Source organism: Microcaecilia unicolor, chromosome 3, assembly GCF_901765095.1.
Source record: "Microcaecilia unicolor chromosome 3, aMicUni1.1, whole genome shotgun sequence".
NCBI lineage: Eukaryota > Metazoa > Chordata > Amphibia > Gymnophiona > Siphonopidae > Microcaecilia > Microcaecilia unicolor.
In genome coordinates, this window is record NC_044033.1 from 347,890,879 (window position 1) to 347,908,327 (window position 17,449).

At 48.2% G+C, this 17,449-nt stretch overlaps 1 protein-coding gene across 1 annotated transcript in view; it reads right to left on the reverse strand.

The window, feature by feature from the left end:
• Nucleotides 1-17,449, reverse strand: part of MTHFD1L (methylenetetrahydrofolate dehydrogenase (NADP+ dependent) 1 like) — a gene marked incomplete at its 5' end in the record, with an annotated part of 452,100 nt that overhangs the window by 417,998 nt on the left and 16,653 nt on the right. The window contains 2 exon segments of the mRNA XM_030195103.1: nt 809-909; nt 2,659-2,777. Of these exon segments, the coding sequence (XP_030050963.1) occupies nt 809-909; nt 2,659-2,777 (220 nt within the window).

Sequence of the window (17,449 nt, forward strand, 5' to 3'; positions counted from 1 at the left end):
TTTTACGCAATGGAGGAAGTACATGCAAATCTATCCATGAATACTCATTGTGAATACCTAGAAAACTTGACTGGCTGGCTGGCTGGCTGGGGACCCTCCACCCCCCCCCCCCCCCCCCAACAAAAAAAATACTTTCATTTAGAAAAAAAAATCATTGAATGATGCTATCAGCTATAGTGTTAGTTTTACTGGATGATTGATAACAGTTTGGGGCTTTCTTCATGCATAGAAGGCCCTTGGGATGTTTTCATGAGGTGTCTCTAATGAAGCAGAGGAGTACCCTAATAGAGCAGTAGGCTGGGAACTGAAAGGGCCCAAGTTCAAATCCCACAGGGCTCCTTGTGGCCTTAGGCAAGCCACTTAACCCTCCCTGCCCCAGGAGAAGGCAATGGTAAACCACTCCTGTATCATGCCAAAAACAACCGTGACACCAGACACACACACACCCCTTTACTGTGTGGTCACCAGTCAAATTTGACTCAAGGGCACATCTGGCTCTGGAAAAGGAGTGTCTAATGTCTAATTTAAAGGTGGGGGAAGAGCACAATGTGTGAATATGTCACTTTGGCTTTTACCACCCTATTTACTACCCCAACTACTTCTGTGTAGAGATGCCATTGCTCCAGGGTGAGGCAAGTCTTCTCATTAACATTCTGGTAGCTTGAAAATCATCAGTAAAGCCTCACACCCAATCCCTCCAACTACAGCATAGCTATTGATTACTATTTAAATATGATCAAGAGGAATTTTTTGTTGCTCAAAGCAGCAGCAAACAGCACTACATTAACACACAGAATTTCATACATACCTAATTTCCCAAGGAGTTCAATTACAGCCTGGGCGGCAGGCGAAACAAAGCTCTCACAGGCATCACCACGAACCAATTTTCCTAAATTTGTATCAGTTATTCTGGGAGGAGGAAGGGAAAAACAAATAAAAACATCAAATACTAAAAAAAAAAAACTGTTCAATTTTATGCTATTAATCTGTTTGAACCAAGTGTGAACCTCACTGGTGAATATCAGAGAGCCAAAATGGTAACTGAAGACAGAAATTCTATGTACCCGAAATGATTAAGTTTGAGGCTATCCACAAGTCTATGAAATCCCACTGACCAGTTTAGGAGATCCAACTAGGAAACTAATGTAACTAAGGCAAACTGTCAGACAGAAAAGAAGTGTTGCACCGCCAAACGTGGCAGGTGGTACAATACCAATGGAGACTGGAGTGGGACTCTCAACAGAAAAAGTCAGACATGCAAATAAAGAAGAAACTACTAGGTGCTCTGAAAGTGGCTAAGGAACTGACATGTCTGCATGACATCTCCACTGGAGCAATCTAGGTGCCTGCAGGAGTCAGACATTTGGTAGAGTGTTGAGGCTGTGAAATAAAGTCCACTGGTAAAAAAGGGATCCAAGCAACTAGTGCCTCTGTTGCAATTAAGCAGCCACCGGATACAAATCAGAGAGGTTGCCACTCAGAGACCTATAGACGACAGTCACATCTGAGATGTACAGGAGAACTAAGCCTCTGTATCACACTCGCAACAGTCACAGCTCGTCAAACAACCGGGCATCATCTGCATAGCAAACAGGGAAGTGCTGCCTGTCTCAATGGGAGTCTAGCATATCTAGCGAGTCCTGAATCCGTACACAATAGGCTACTGCTGAGATAGGGACATACAGGCAGATGCCTTAGTAGTGCCATAAAAATGGCTGCTGCAGGTGAGATCACAGGTGACCAATAAAGGACGACTCCTACAAGTGATCACTCAAGTTATGCCATGTAGACTGCCTAAGCAACAGTGTTGCAGGACTGCTGCAAGTGAGTCAAAACAAATGAATCCAACTAGCAACCAGTGAAGCTTCCTAACAGAGGCAGCCGCAGACATAGCTGGGATATCAGGCCTTCTCTACAGTGCTATTCCACTGGTAATGGAGGGAAAGCAACAAACTAACTATATATACTTATACATACACACAGGAAAAATGAATTATTGTCTACAACGTCCTCTAAGTTAAAAAGGCCCATACAACATCGCTTTCCTCCAGAGCTAAAAATGCACTAAGATGGAACACATGTATTTTTTCCCTATTTGAGGAGGACAAGTTTCAATCAGACCATTTGAGCCAGGTTAATGTCTTTGAAAAATGGCATTCAATATCCTATATAATAATTTGCACCTCCAACATTCCATCGCTGTCTGGCTGCCTGGATTCGTAACATCTGATGATGTCAGCCTCCAACATTCCATTCCCCCTCACTGCCCCGCCCTCGCGTCAAAACGTAATAACGTCAGAGGGCGGAACAGTGAGAGGGAAGGGAACACTGGAAGCGAGCTGACATCAGGAGGGATGTTACGAATGGAACGGAAGCCAGCACCAGTCAGCCAGAGAACGTTCAGGTACAAATCGAGGGGAGGAGGGGAGGGAAGGGCAGGGCAAAGGAGAATCGCTGGACATGGAGGGGAGGGCAGGGAAGAGGAGAATCGCTGGACATGGAGGGGAGGGCAGGGGAGAGAGAAAAAAATCGCTTACAAGAGAGCCTTTCTAGGGCCCGTCTCATTGTTGAGGAAACAGGCTGGGTTCCACTAGTTACTAATAAAGATTAACATTCAATGCAACTATTAATTTAATGTTTCCCAAGCTTATTTCTTACCCATCCACATCCTTCTCAGGTGTCACAGCATTCAGAACTTTACTGTTGGGCGATGAAAGGTGAAGAGTAATGGCCCGGACTTTGGGATCTTCATTGAGTTTCAAGATCTCATCAATAATCTGAAACAATTAAAAAAAAAAAAAAAAAAAAAAAAGAGATGACCTGGGAAAGCTAAAATGACAGTCCTAATAAAAAAAAATTAAGGCCCTTTGTAATGACAGAACATGCTTCTGGGATAGAATCATGCTGCGCATGTGCTTTTAACCTCTTGCACAGAATTCCAAATTCACAAAAACTGCTAGATATCTGCAGATGAACTAGGCTAACTGAGAAGATGTCAGGCTTTCCCAGCTCTGAATTCTGAAGACTAGGGAGGCTTTTGTATTGTGCTTATAAGTGGAGTAAGAACAGAATGGCTACATGCTGCATATCTATATAAATAAAATCCCCCCTCAGACGTTCTGAAGCTCACTCCATCTCTCCTGAACTCCTATCCTCCTGGTAGGCTAGGCTATTCGGACTACTCACCCTCAGTCTCAGCCATTCCCATCTGGGCCGTAGGCCACGCCCCATCTGCACATAAAAAGCACCCTCAACGTTCTAAAGCACACTCTGAGGCTTCAACAGTTCGTATGTTCGAAGCTCTGTAACCATTTTTAAGCACACTACATCTCTGCCCTGCCCTGACCTATCAGAGAAGGGAGGAGTGTCACAGCTGCACCGCTCTGACCTATCAAAGGGAACTGAAACAGGAAAAGGGAGGAGCGTCACACCGAATGATGGACCTATCAGAGGGAAGTCAAATAGAAGAAGGGAGAAGCGTCAGAGGCCAAGGGGACGGCCGTATCTACGTCTCATAGGTTTCCTTGCTTTCTTTTCAGTGTATTGCCGCTGCAGCCACTTAGGTAAGTCTAGCAAGCCTGTCAGCTACTGAATACAGAAAGCAAAAGATAGCATGTGGGAACTTGCTCCATTTTGTTCTCTGGAATACAGTGATTATTATACAAATGGTCTTGCTTTCATTATTTTGGTAGAGGCTGCCTTCAAGACTGTCCACAGTCCCCCCAGTCCTGACACCTGACAGGGGGGACAGGGAAGGACACTCACTGTCTCACATACGCACTCACACACACATGCTCTCTCACAGACATACTCACACCCACACACACTTGCACATTCTCACTCTCACACAGTCACTCTCACAGACACTCTCTCAAACATACACACTCCGCGCAAAACCTTGCTAGCGCCCGTTTCATTTCAGCCAGAAACGGGCCTTTTTTACTAGTAGTATAATAGTGGCCTTTGTAAACAGAGATAGGGCATTGCAAAAAAGGTCACAGGAAACAGAGAAAATAGATTTGGTGGTGAAAAAAAAATGAGGGAAAATCCAAGTTTACCAATGCAAATGAATGTATCAAGGTTCTCCTCCAATGTATACACTTATTTTATTTCCATTACTTGATTGACCATAATTCCAAAAAAGATCACAAGACCCTTTCTCATTTCCAAGACAGATGGGCATAATCAACACAAATTACATTAATAACCAAGGCTTGTCAAACCCCAGATGCCAGGTCACACAAGTACAACCATATTTGTTTCTGGCGCCTGGAATATTCATGGTCCTTTTTTTAAAAAAAGGTGCTTTGTTGTAACTGAAGCAGGAGCTTCTTCCTTCTTGCACTATGCAGCTCTGCTGAAGTCCGAGGGGCACTATGTAAGACCTCTCACACTGGTCTCATGAGATTTGAAAACTCAAGAGTATAGTATGAGTTCCTGCACCATGCAGCTCAGACTCACACAGAACTAGATGGTGCAGGAACAAGGAAATTGCTGCTCCAGTGGCTCTGAGGATTAGCTGGGGAAGCTCACTAGTTTGCAGGGGTCTGACTGGTTTCCTGGGAGGTGAGAGCTAGCTGGGCTGGTGGCTGATTTAAGGGAGACAGTGGGATTAAGGAGAGAGACTGCTGGGGATAATCAGTCTAAGAGAGACTGGGTGGTGGGGGGGCGATGCTCAAAGCTTACCATGCTAGCAAACGTCCGATTTAAACTGGTTCTAGCTAGTCGAGCAATCACTTGGTTTACCTATGTAACAATTTCGGACACCCATGCAGAGCTGACCGAGGAGGAGCCGGCATCTCCTCCCGTCGTCATCCTGGAGTTGCACCTTGTTAGCTTCTCCTTCTCCCTGTGGTTCGTTTTTGTAGTCAACGAAACCACTGCCAAGTCCATAACAATCCAACTCGAAACTGCCTCAATTAGAATCCACCACAAAACCCTGCATGATCACCTAAACTGTGTCTTGTTTGATAGACCACCAGGTAACTGGAACGAAAGCCAGTTAAACTTCATGGACTTCATCTCAAACACTTGTATAACCAACTCCAATATACTAGTACTAGGAGACACTAACCTCCACCTAGAAGACCCAAACTCTACTAACACATGAGAATGAATGGAATTCCTCCACTTATGGGATCTTAAACGGCCACACATGCAAGCAACCCATATCAAAGGGCACACACTCGACCTCATCTCAAACAAACTGTCCACAGACCAGACCCTACTAATAACAGAAATTAACTGGACAGAAACACCATGGACCGACCACTACAAACTAAACTTATCCCTTAAATGGCGGAAAAAGGGATCACACCGTATACAAGAACACACAACCTACAGCACAAGAGGCCAAATAGACTCGGAAACATTCTGGCAACAGTTATATAATAACGATTGGACAGCACAAACGGACAACATATACTACCTCTCAGAATGGGATAAAAGGTGCAGAAGCATACTGGACGAAATAGCACCCTTTCGAACAAAAACTTCACATAGGCATAACTGAATACCATGGTTCAACAAAGAACTGAAAAACTAAAAACACAATCCAGAAAACTCGAACGAGCTTGGTAAAAAAAATAAAAGACGAACACACACTCAATGCATGGAAACAAACACAAAGAAAATACAAATACGCAATAAGACAATCCAAAAGGTCATACTACAAAACTAAAATAGGACCAGATTACAAAGACACGAAGAAATTATACCAACTTGTGAACAAACTACTAGACACTGCCTTGGTGTCTCCACAACAAATAGGCATCCCATCTGCAGACAACCTTGCTAAATACTTCGATGGAAAAATTGCAAACCTAAGTAACATGTTACCTCAGGACAACACCGACATTGAAAATTTCATCACTGGCTTGGACCCAACCCCTGGTGAATACCCAATGGACCGAACTTGGTCAAACTTCGCTCTCCTCAAAAAAAAAAAAAAAAAAAGAATCACCCAGGCGATAAGTTCTCCAACTCTCACTGCAAACTGGATACCTGCCCCAGCTACCTACTAAAATCCAACCCCCACCGCTTCATAGCAGACCTTACATCCCACTACATGCTTCAACAAGGTCTCTTCCCTAAGGAAAATGGCAACATCCTACTCACCCCAATAATGAAAGATCCCAAGAAAAAAACAAAATCACTAACTACTGCCCAGTAGCATCAATCCCACTGGTGGTTAAACTAATGGAAAGCATGGTAACCAAACAACTTACTGATTATATAAACAAATTCACAATACTACATGAATCACAATCAGGATTCTGCCCCTCCATAGCACTGAAACAGTACTAATCACCCTCCTAGCCAAATTCAAGCAGGAAATAGCAACAGGCAAAAGCATACTTCTTCTCAAATTTGACTTGTCCAGCGCGTTCAACATGGTAAACCATCAAATACTAATAAGACTCCTAGACTACTTCAGGATTGGCGGACACATACTTAATTGGATCAAGGGTTTCCTAACTACCAGAACATATCAAGTGAAATCAAGCTCAAACATATCATCACCGTGGAAAGCAGAATGCGGAGTACCTCAAGGATCACCACTATCACCGATCCTTTTCAACCTAATTATGACCCCACTAGCCAAGTCCTTATCCAACCAAGGCCTTAACCCTTTCATCTATGCAGACAATGTTACAATATACATTCCCTACAAACATGATCTGACAGAAATCACCAACAAAATCAAACTCAGTTTGAATATCATGAACTCATGGGCAAATGCAATTCAGCTAAAACTAAACACAGAAAAAGTACATGGTCTCATCCTCTTATCCCAATACAGTGAATGATACATACCTGTAGCAGGTGTTCTCCGAGGACAGCAGGCTGATTGTTCTCACGACTGGGTGACGTCCGCGGCAGCCCCCACCAACCGGAAAAAAGCTTCGCGGGACGGTCGGCACGCAGGGCACGCCCACCGCGCATGCGCGGGCCGTCTTCCCGCCCGTGCGCGACCGCTCCCGCCAGTTGAATGACTAGCAAAAGATGAAACACACAACTCCAAAGGGGAGGAGGGAGGGTAGGTGAGAACAATCAGCCTGCTGTCCTCGGAGAACACCTGCTACAGGTATGTATCATTCACTTTCTCCGAGGACAAGCAGGCTGCTTGTTCTCACGACTGGGGTATCCCTAGCTCTCAGGCTCACTCAAAACAAGAACCCAGGTCAATAGAACCTCGCAACGGCGAGGGTATAACAGAAATTGACCTACGAAGAACAACTAACTGAGAGTGCAGCCTGACCAGAATAAATTCGGGTCCTGGAGGGTGGAGTTGGATTTACACCCCAAACAGATTCTGCAGCACCGACTGCCCGAACCGACTGTCGCGTCGGGTATCCTGCTGGAGGCAGTAATGTGATGTGAATGTGTGGACGGAAGACCACGTCGCAGCCTTGCAAATCTCTTCAATAGTGGCTGACTTCAAGTGGGCCACTGACGCTGCCATGGCTCTGACACTATGAGCCGTGACATGACCCTCAAGAGCCAGCCCAGCCTGGGCGTAAGTGAAGGAAATGCAATCTGCTAGCCAATTGGAGATGGTGCGTTTCCCGACAGTGACCCCTAGCCTGTTAGGGTCGAAAGAAACAAACAATTGGGCGGACTGTCTGTGGGGCTGTGTCCGCTCCAAGTAGAAGGCCAATGCTCTCTTGCAGTCCAATGTGTGCAACTGACGTTCAGCAGGGCGGGTATGCGGCCTGGGGAAGAATGTTGGCAAGACAATTGACTGGTTAAGATGGAACTCCGACACCACCTTCGGCAGGAACTTTGGGTGGGTGCGGAGCACTACTCTGTTGTGATGAAATTTGGTATATGGAGCATGAGCTACTAGGGCTTGAAGCTCACTGACCCTACGAGCTGAAGTAACTGCCACCAAGAAAATGACCTTCCAGGTCAAGTACTTCAGATGGCAGGTATTCAGTGGCTCAAAAGGAGGTTTCATCAGCTGGGTGAGGACGACGTTGAGATCCCATGACACTGTAGGAGGCTTGATAGGGGGCTTTGACAAAAGCAAGCCTCTCATGAATCGAACGACTAAAGGCTCTCCAGAGATGGCTTTACCTTCCACACGATAATGGTAAGCACTAATCGCACTAAGGTGATTCCTTACTGAGTTGGTCTTGAGGCCAGACTCTGATAAGTGTAGAAGGTATCAGCAGGTTCTGTGCAGGGCAAGAACGAGGTTCTAGGGCCTTGCTCTCACACCAAACGACAAACCTCCTCCACTTGAAAAAGTAACTCTTTTAGTGGAATCCTTCCTAGAGGCAAGCAAGACCCGGGAGACACCCTCAGACAGACCCAACGCAGCGAAGTCTACGCCCTCAACATCCAGGCCGTGAGAGCCAGGGATTGAAGGTTGGGGTGCAGCAACGCTCCGTCGTTCTGCGAAATGAGAGTCGGAAAACACTCCAATCTCCACGGTTCTTCTGAGAACAACTCCAGAAGAAGAGGGAACCAGATCTGACGGGGCCAAAAGGGCGCTATCAGAATCATGGCTCCGCGGTCTTGCTTGAGCTTCAGTAAGGTCTTCCCCAACAAAGGTATGGGAGGATAAGCATACAGGAGGCCGGTCCCCCAATGAAGGAGAAAGGCATCTGACGCTAGCCTGCCGTGTGTCTGAAGTCTGGAACAGAACAGAGGCAGCTTGTGGTTGGTCTGAGAGGCGAAAAGATCCACCGAGGGGGTGCCCCACTCTCGGAAGATCTTGTACCACTCTGGAATGGAGCGACCACTCGTGCGGTTGCATGACTCTGCTCAGTCTGTCGGCCAGACTGTTGTTTACGCCTGCCAGGTACGTGGCTTGGAGGAGCATGCCGAACCGACACGCCCAACGCCACATCCCGACGGCCTCCTGACACAGGGGGCGAGATCCGGTGCCCCCCTGCTTGTTGACGTAATACATTGCAACCTGATTGTCTGTCCGAATTTGGATAATTTGGCAGGACAGCCGATCTCTGAAAGCCTTCAGTGCGTTCCAGATCGCTCGGAGCTCCAGGAGGTTGATCTGCAGATCCTTTTCCTGGAGGGACCACAGACCCTGGGTGTGAAGCCCATCGACATGAGCTCCCCACCCCAGGCGAGATGCATCCGTCGTCAACACTTTCGTGGGCTGTGGAATTTGAAATGGACGTCCCAGTGTCAAATTGGTCCGGATGGTCCACCAGAGCAGTGAAGTGCGGCAACTGGTGGAGAGGCGGATGACATCTTCTAGATTCCCGGTGGCTTGGAACCACTGGGAAGCTAGGGTCCATTGAGCAGATCTCATGTGAAGACGAGCCATGGGAGTCACATGAACTGTGGAGGCCATATGACCCAGAAGTCTCAACATCTGCCGAGCTGTGATCTGCTGAGACGCTCTGGTCTGCGAAGCCAGGGCCAGGAGATTGGTGGCCCTCGCTTCGGGAAGGTAGGCCTGAGCCGTCTGGGTATTCAGCAGAGCTCCTATGAATTCCAGAGACTGGGTTGGCTGGGGATGGGACTTTGGGTAATTTATCACAAACCCCAGCAGCTCCAGAAGCTGAATAGTGCACTGCATGGACCGGAGGGCTCCTGCCTCCGAGGTGTTCTTGACCAGCCAATCGTCGAGATATGGGAACACGTGCACTCCCAGCTTGCGTAGGTAGGCCGCTACCACCACGAGGCACTTGGTAAACACTCGTGGGGCAGAGGCGAGCCCAAAGGGCAGCACACAATACTGAAAGTGCCGTGCGCCCAGGCGGAATCTGAGATACTGTCTGTGAGCTGGCAGTATCGGTATGTGAGTATATGCGTCCTTTAAATCCAGGGAACATAGCCAATCGTTTTTCTGAATCATTGGCAGAAGGGTGCCCAAGGAAAGCATCCTGAACTTTTCTTTGACCAGGAATTTGTTCAGGCCTCTCAGGTCTAGGATGGGACGCATCCCCCCTGTTTTCTTTTCCACAAGGAAGTACCTGGAATAGAATCCCTGCCCTTCCTGCCCGGGTGGTACGGGCTCGACTGCATTGGCGCTGAGAAGGGCGGAGAGTTCCTCTGCAAGTACCTGCTTGTGATGGGAGCTGAAGGACTGAGCTCCCGGAGGACAATTTGGAGGCAGGGAGGCCAAATTCAGGGCGTATCCGCACCGCACTATTTGGAGAACCCACTGGTCGGAGGTTATGAGAGGCCACCTTTGGTGAAAAAATTTTAACCTCCCTCCGACCGGCAGATCGTCCGGTACGGACACTTGTAGGGCGGCTATGTTCCCGTGGATCCAGTCAAAAGCCCGTCCCCGGCTTTTGCTGTGGAGGCACAGGGGGCTGCTTAGGCGCACGCTGTTGACGAGAACGAGCGCGCTGGGGCTGTCCCTGTGCCTGACGAGGCCTTCGGGCCGGCTGGTTGTACCTACGCTTCGCAAAAGAATAGGGTGCAGCCTGCCGGGCCCGGGAAAAACGTCCACCTGTGGAGGTGGACGCTGAAGGCGCCCGGTGGGAGAGCTTGTCGAGAGCGGTTTCCCGCTGATGCAGTTGGTCCACCATCTGCTCGACCTTCTCACCAAAAATGTTATCCCCCCGGCAAGGGACGTCGGCCAGTCTCTGCTGGGTGCGGTTGTCCAGGTCAGAGGCACGCAGCCATGAGAGCCTGCGCATCACTATACCTTGGGCCGCAGCACGAGATGCCACGTCACAGGTGTCATAGATACCCCTGGACAGGAACTTTCTGCACGCCTTCAGCTGCCTGACCACCTCCTGATAAGGCCTGGACTGCTCCGGCGGGAGCTTCTCGACCAGGTCCGCCAGTTGCTGCACATAGGTCCGCATGTGAATGCTCATATAGAGCAGGTATGATTGGATGCGGGTGACGAGCATGGAGGATTGGTAGGCCTTCCTCCCAAACGAGTCCAGAGTGCGAGACTCCCGCCCCGGGGGCGCCGAGGCGGTATCCCTCGAACTCCGTGCCCTCGAGAGCAGAATCCACGACCGCTGAGTCATGGGGCAATTGTGGCCGCATTAGCTCTGGGTCGGAGTGGATCCTGTACTGGGACTCTGCTTTCTTGGGAATGGTGGGGTTAGTTAATGGTCGCACCCAGTTCCGAAGCAGCGTCTCCTTAAGGACATTGTGCAGCGGCACCGTGGAGGACTCTCTAGGTGGTGATGGATAGTCGAGGACCTCGAGCATCTCGGCCCTCGGCTCTTCCACAGAGACCACGGGGAAGGGAATGCTAATAGACATATCCCGCACAAAGGAGGCAAAGGAGAGACTCTCAGGAGGTGAGAGTTTCCTCTCCGGTGAAGGCGTGGGGTCCGAGGGAAGGCCCGTAGACTCCTCTGAGGAGAAATATCTAGGGTCCTCCTCTTCCCCCCACGAGTCCTCATCCTCGGTGTCGGACATAAGCTCATGTAGCTGAGTCCTGAACCGGGCCCGGCTCGACGTCGAGGCACCAAGGTCTCGGTGTCGTCGAGTGGTGGACTCCCGCGCCGGCGGGGACGGAGCTCCCTCCATCGACGTCGACAGGGACTCCACCTGCGTGGCGGTCGAGACCGGCACCGCAAGCGGCGGCGGTGTCGACGGCCCCGGCGCCGGGCTAGAGCTCGCCGGCGCCACAGTCATCGGCGCCGAGGGCGCAAGCACCCCCGGCGCCGGCACAGCCTGGCGCATCAGCCCTTCCAGGATCCCCGGAAGGATGGCTCTGAGGCACTCGTCCAGGCCCGCTGCCGGGAAAGGCGGTGGGGCCGGTAGGGGTGTCGGCGCCAGAAGCTGCTGGGGGCCAGGAGACGGCACCGAGGTGCCGGAACCCCGACGCGTCGGTACCTCCACAACCGACGGAGACCTCTCCTCTCGACGATGACGCTTCGGCGTCGCCTCCTCTCCGATATCCGGATGCACCGAGGGCGACCCGGTGACGACGCTTCTTATCTTTCTTACGATGCCCGTCACCGGCGCCGGAAGGCATGGAGGAGGAGGAGGTCGATCCCCCTCGGTCTCGAGGTACCGGGTCAGACAGGGTTCGGTCCCGTGGCCCACGAGTTGAGGGAGTGACCGGGGCCGACTGCCCACGCGGCCTCTCACCCCCACTCTCACCGGAGGACCGGCTGGCCGACGGGACCCTGTTCTCCTGGGGTCGCTGCCATCGGTGCCGATGTCTCGGGCATCGATACCGGTACCGAAGGGCCGGGCGTCGATACCGATGCCTTCGAGGTCGACGTCGAGGGGCCGGCGCAAGTTCCAAAAAGACGGTCCCGCAGAACTTGCCTCGCAACCTGAGTCCGTTTCCGGAGACCGAGACACAGAGAACACGACTTGATATTGTGCTCCGGCCCGAGGCACTGGAGGCACCAAGTGTGGGTGTCGGTCTGCGAGATCGGCCGGCCGCAGCGACCACACTTTTTAAATCCACTCGGGACCTTCGAGGACATCGACGGAAAAATCGCGTCGGCGAAGTCAAAGTCGTCAATGGTGGCTGAAATCACACCACGAAAAAGGAAAACGACCGTGCGGCCACTAGGCCGCAACGCAGCGTCCCCGCTGGAAGCGAGGGAAAAAAGGGAGCGCGTGCTCCACACGCGCAGGGTTTTTTTTTTTTTTTTTTTTTTTTAAAGAAACCGGACAGTAACTAAACCGAAATAAACAAAGAAAAAAGCACGATCGGCGTAAACACGATCGAAAATCCGGCGGCTGAAACAGAGAGAGCAGCGGGGCACGACTCTCTCCAGACGCGGAAAAAAAGGAACTGGCGGGAGCGGTCGCGCACGGGCGGGAAGACGGCCGCGCATGCGCGGTGGGCGTGCCCTGCGTGCCGACCATCCCGCGAAGCTTTTTTCCGGTTGGTGGGGGCTGCCGCGGACGTCACCCAGTCGTGAGAACAAGCAGCCTGCTTGTCCTCGGAGAACAACATTTGATCACTTAAACTTCCGGAAATCATTAAAAAACCAACCTGTTCAAAAAAGCATACCCCACCGACCCAACTTAAATGTCAGCACCTTGAAACACAACAAAACCAAAGCTCATAATGGATATATAAGAACTCTTCCTCTCTACGATCCTCTTCCTCTATAAAATTCCATAAAGTGTCTGTTACACCTGAACCTTGCTCTACCAAAACATTACTGTATTTGTTCATACCGGAATTGGCGAACACCTTACGGTACTATGTAAGCCACATTGAGCCTGCAAATAGGTGGGAAAATGTGGGATACAAATGTTAACAAATAAATAAATAAATGTGGACAAACAACCTCTCAGCTACTGCCTTTGTTTTCAAAAGATTTTGCCCTTCAAACCCAGATTTTGGTTCCAACAGGTTGCTTTTGGAGGGTGAGTTTTGGCGATCCGAGTCAGGAGCTCGTCCCACTTGTGTCTGCTCTCTCAGCACAACATCACCCCCGCAGCTGGTGTAAATGTGTGCATGTGCTTACATATTTTATAAAATACACATATAGATCACAACTCTATTCAAATTACACCCTGAGAATGCCACGTGACGCATGTAGAAGTGCACATCTTGTCATTTTGTCTCCACGTATATAATATACACCTACACCAACGTGCAATTTTATAGAAGGCCTTTTCCAGATATAAAATATGCTTTACATGCGGACAAGCCCTTCAATGTAAATCAGTCAAGATTTTTAATTTCATTAAAAAAAAAAAAAAGTTTTGTGAAGAAATGTGCTACAGGAAACCCTATTTTATTTATTTGGATTTACTTACTGCCTTTTTGAAAGAATTCACTCAAGGCAGTGTATAGTAAGAATAAATCAAACGTAAGCAATAGACAATTACGGCAGTAAAAAATATTCAAATAACACTGCAACGTATGGCATAGTATACTACTTACTATGTCAACACAATACGTAATAAAACATTTTAGTAGACAGTGTAGGGTATAAGCAAAGATGGCCTATATAGATGAGAGAGTAAGAGTAATTACAAAATAAGGGTACTAATTTAAAGAGAGTTACAAGAGGTCAGAGAGGTGATTAAATATTATCTCAGCTAAGGTAGGAGTGGATAAACATGTCCTACTGCAGTATGTGCAGCCCATGTCATTCCTTGTGTGTGTTGTAAATAATTGTCACAAACTGAATGCAGTGAAAAACAGGTTCAGGCTTTCTAAAGTAAACTAGGCCTCTAAAATCATAGCATCTCTCAGTCTTGATATTTCACTGAAGAAATTTGACAGCCTGTTTAACCTTGGCAGAGTTACAAGGTTGGCAAGGGATGTGTATAGCTGGACATAGGCATGCTGAGAAACTATAAGAAATAATTGGGCCAGGTGCAGAAAAGTTAAATTTAAGGATGAGTGAAGTTTGGAGATAGGATTTCTGAGACTTGGTCATAATTGGATAAGAGATAAGCAAACTTGCTAAGGTTGAAACTCGGTCCTAATTGGATGAAAGATGTTAGAACTTGGGCATAATTGGATATATGTGCCAATTATGACGAAAGTGCAGGTGTGAAAGTAAAATGCTCATAGGGATCTATGGGATCAAAAATGTATAAAAGGTCTGCTACCTAAGCAGTGCCAGGGAGAGACAGAGAAGAAGCCAGTAACCTTTGAAGGCACATGTCATCTGTCGTGAAGTGCTGTACTACCATGTGAATACCTGAACTGCTTGTACTACATCTGGGTGAGATATCAATGTTAATAAACTATATTTCTTTATCTACTAAATACTGGGTTCCTTTCTAATTACATAGGCTTATACTGCCTTGACTGTGTAACCCTGTCATGAGCAGATACCAGGTCAGGGGGATTAAGTATCTAGAGGGGATGTACAGTTCTATCCAGGATAGTAAGGAGAGCCCCTGGCTTCCGCTGCCCAATCGGGTGAGGCAGACATAATAATATATACAGTGTATATGACACTAACAGGTTACTTACATTGCTATATAGTCCAGCTGCCACCAGTAAAAATTAAATAACATATTAAATTATCTGATCCACTGCACACCACCAGGTGTTAACAGTGTTCCTATTAGAGCTGCGCTTGGGTCAGGATCGCAGCAGGTCAGTTGCCCCTTTAAGAGAACAAAGCTTGAGCAGTGTAAATTGTGCTCCTTGCAGGGAATGAATGAGAAATCTCCTCCCTCTGCCTCAAATTACATAGCAATCTCAAAAGTAGGTGAGAGTTCAGATGCTCAAGCAGCTGCCAGACTACAGCTGCTGCCAATGAATCTACTACTTCCACTATATTACTACTACTATCATTCCTAAAGCTCTACTAGCCAAGAAACTGGATTTCTACAAGCTTCTAGAGAGGTGTGGTAGCCGTGTTAGTCAACTCTTAAAGGTTATCAATAGAAATCAAACAAAATAAAACATGAAAAGAAAATAAGATGATACCTTTTTTATTGGACATAACTTAATACATTTCTTGATTAGAGAGGTGTGGTAGCCGTGTTACTCCACTCAAGAAATGTATTATTATGTCCAATAAAAAAGGTATCATCTTATTTTCTTTTCCATGTTTTATTTTGTTTGATTTCTATTGATAACCTACAAGCTTCTATGAAGCCTCTCTGAAAGGTATAGCTCTCAGTCTGTCCCCAAACTATTCACATTTTTGCTCAGTCAGTCCCCAAAACTATCCACGTTTGCCAGAGTATTATCATCCACAACTTGTTTGTTGACTTTTACTAAGCACAGGAAATGAAACAAGAATTGAATGCGGCTGGCTACAGTGCAGTGAAAATGCTACAACAGCAAAACCCAAGGCAGCTTCTTACAGAGAGGCTGTAATACCAGGGGTACAGGGATTGTGGATGTGCTCATCATCAAATAAATACATACATGAAAATTGGGATGTGATGCTACAGAGGCACTGGTGAATAAGGAACACTCTACAAGAATGGCTTCCTGTACTGGGTCCATCCTCTGTGCAATCTAAGAGGGGTACTGTGTTCATGTGGAAGGCAATAACACTGTGGCCAGGGTACTTGGGAGCAGCATACCTCTTATAATATTTGTACAGCCTCACACCATAGATGGCTTAATATCAGTGGCATAGCCACAGGTGGGCCAGGGCCCACCCACTTTGGACTCAGGCCCACCCAAAATTGTGACACTCTTGCTATGGTTGGTGGGTATTCCCAAACCTTGCCAGCTGAAGATTTTCTGTCTTTGGGCAGCCAGCACTTTTCCAAATGTCAGCCAGCAGCACTTGCCTTGAGCTGACACTAAGACCGGCCCTTCTGCACATGCTCAGTTTTCACACATGCAAAAGCACTGAGCATGCATGGCCTGCCGACAGCAGCATCAGTTTGAGGCAAGTGCTGCCGGCTGCCATTTGGAAGAGTACTGGCTGCTCGAGTAGTAGAAGGAAATCTTTAGCTGGCAGAGTTTAGGGACCCCACCAGCTCAAGTATTTAATATTTGGGGTTTGTGGGCAGGGAGGGGGGGGAATTCCATGCCCACCCACCTTGGGCTCAGGCCCACCCAAAATTGGCTATCTGGCTACGCCCCTGCTTAATATCCTATGAATTGGGCAAAGTTTTCCCAGGCAATGATAAGTAACAGCTTGTGCAGCCCATCATGTATTCACAGTTATCCGGAGATAAGCTATTCCACTGCATCAATCTAACTAAAATTCCTCTAGGTAGTGTATATGATATGGGCAGAGCTAACTCCTAATGTGTCCTACCACCCTTCAATCGCCATTTGAGTGTGTAGCAGGGTAAATGGGTCCTCACATGAGGCTCCACATAGTCTGTATTGTTACCAGATTAGAAGCATAGGGGGGGGTGGGGGTCTGGGTCCCACATAGAGCACCAACACTGAATTACCAGGTTATGGCCCTGTTTGAGCAAGCATGGCATGTGTGTAACCAGTTTGGGGTTAGGCAAGTGATTATGTGTGCATTTATGTGGTTTAACACACAAGACATGGAAAAGAACATCAGAAAGTGTAAACGTTATCAAAATTATGTGCAGACGCGCATATATATTACATATATATATTATAGCAATGACAAAATATCATCATATAGTCATGGGTAATGCGAGGTAAGGTGTATGGGGAGGAATGTGGCAAACCCAGGGAGAGCAGAAGAACAGGGCTTAAGGCAGTGGACAGGATAGGGGCCATAAAGGGGCCCTGTTGAAGGATGCCAGCACGCTCTAGGGCAAACATCAGCTCCACCAAGGTCACAAACATTTGCCCTAGAATGTAGTGAATCCTCTCCACATGGTCCTCAATGGCCCATAGCCTGCAGTCCTTTCCTTTCGACATCAGCTCAACCTCCTCCATCAATGAATGTCACCATCTCAAAGGGCATCTACGGGCAGGTGTCCCTGGAGTCTGAGCATTCAGTGGCGGAAAAGGAGAACCTGGTCCTGCTCCCCTGGGAGTTGCACCACAGCTAGGCAAAGCCGGGGTGGTTGGGAAGGCAAGAGAGGGAGCAACATGGCATGAGAGTGGCTCCTTTCTCTCTTCCTCCATCCTTTCAACCATCTCTTCTTCTGCTCTGTCCTC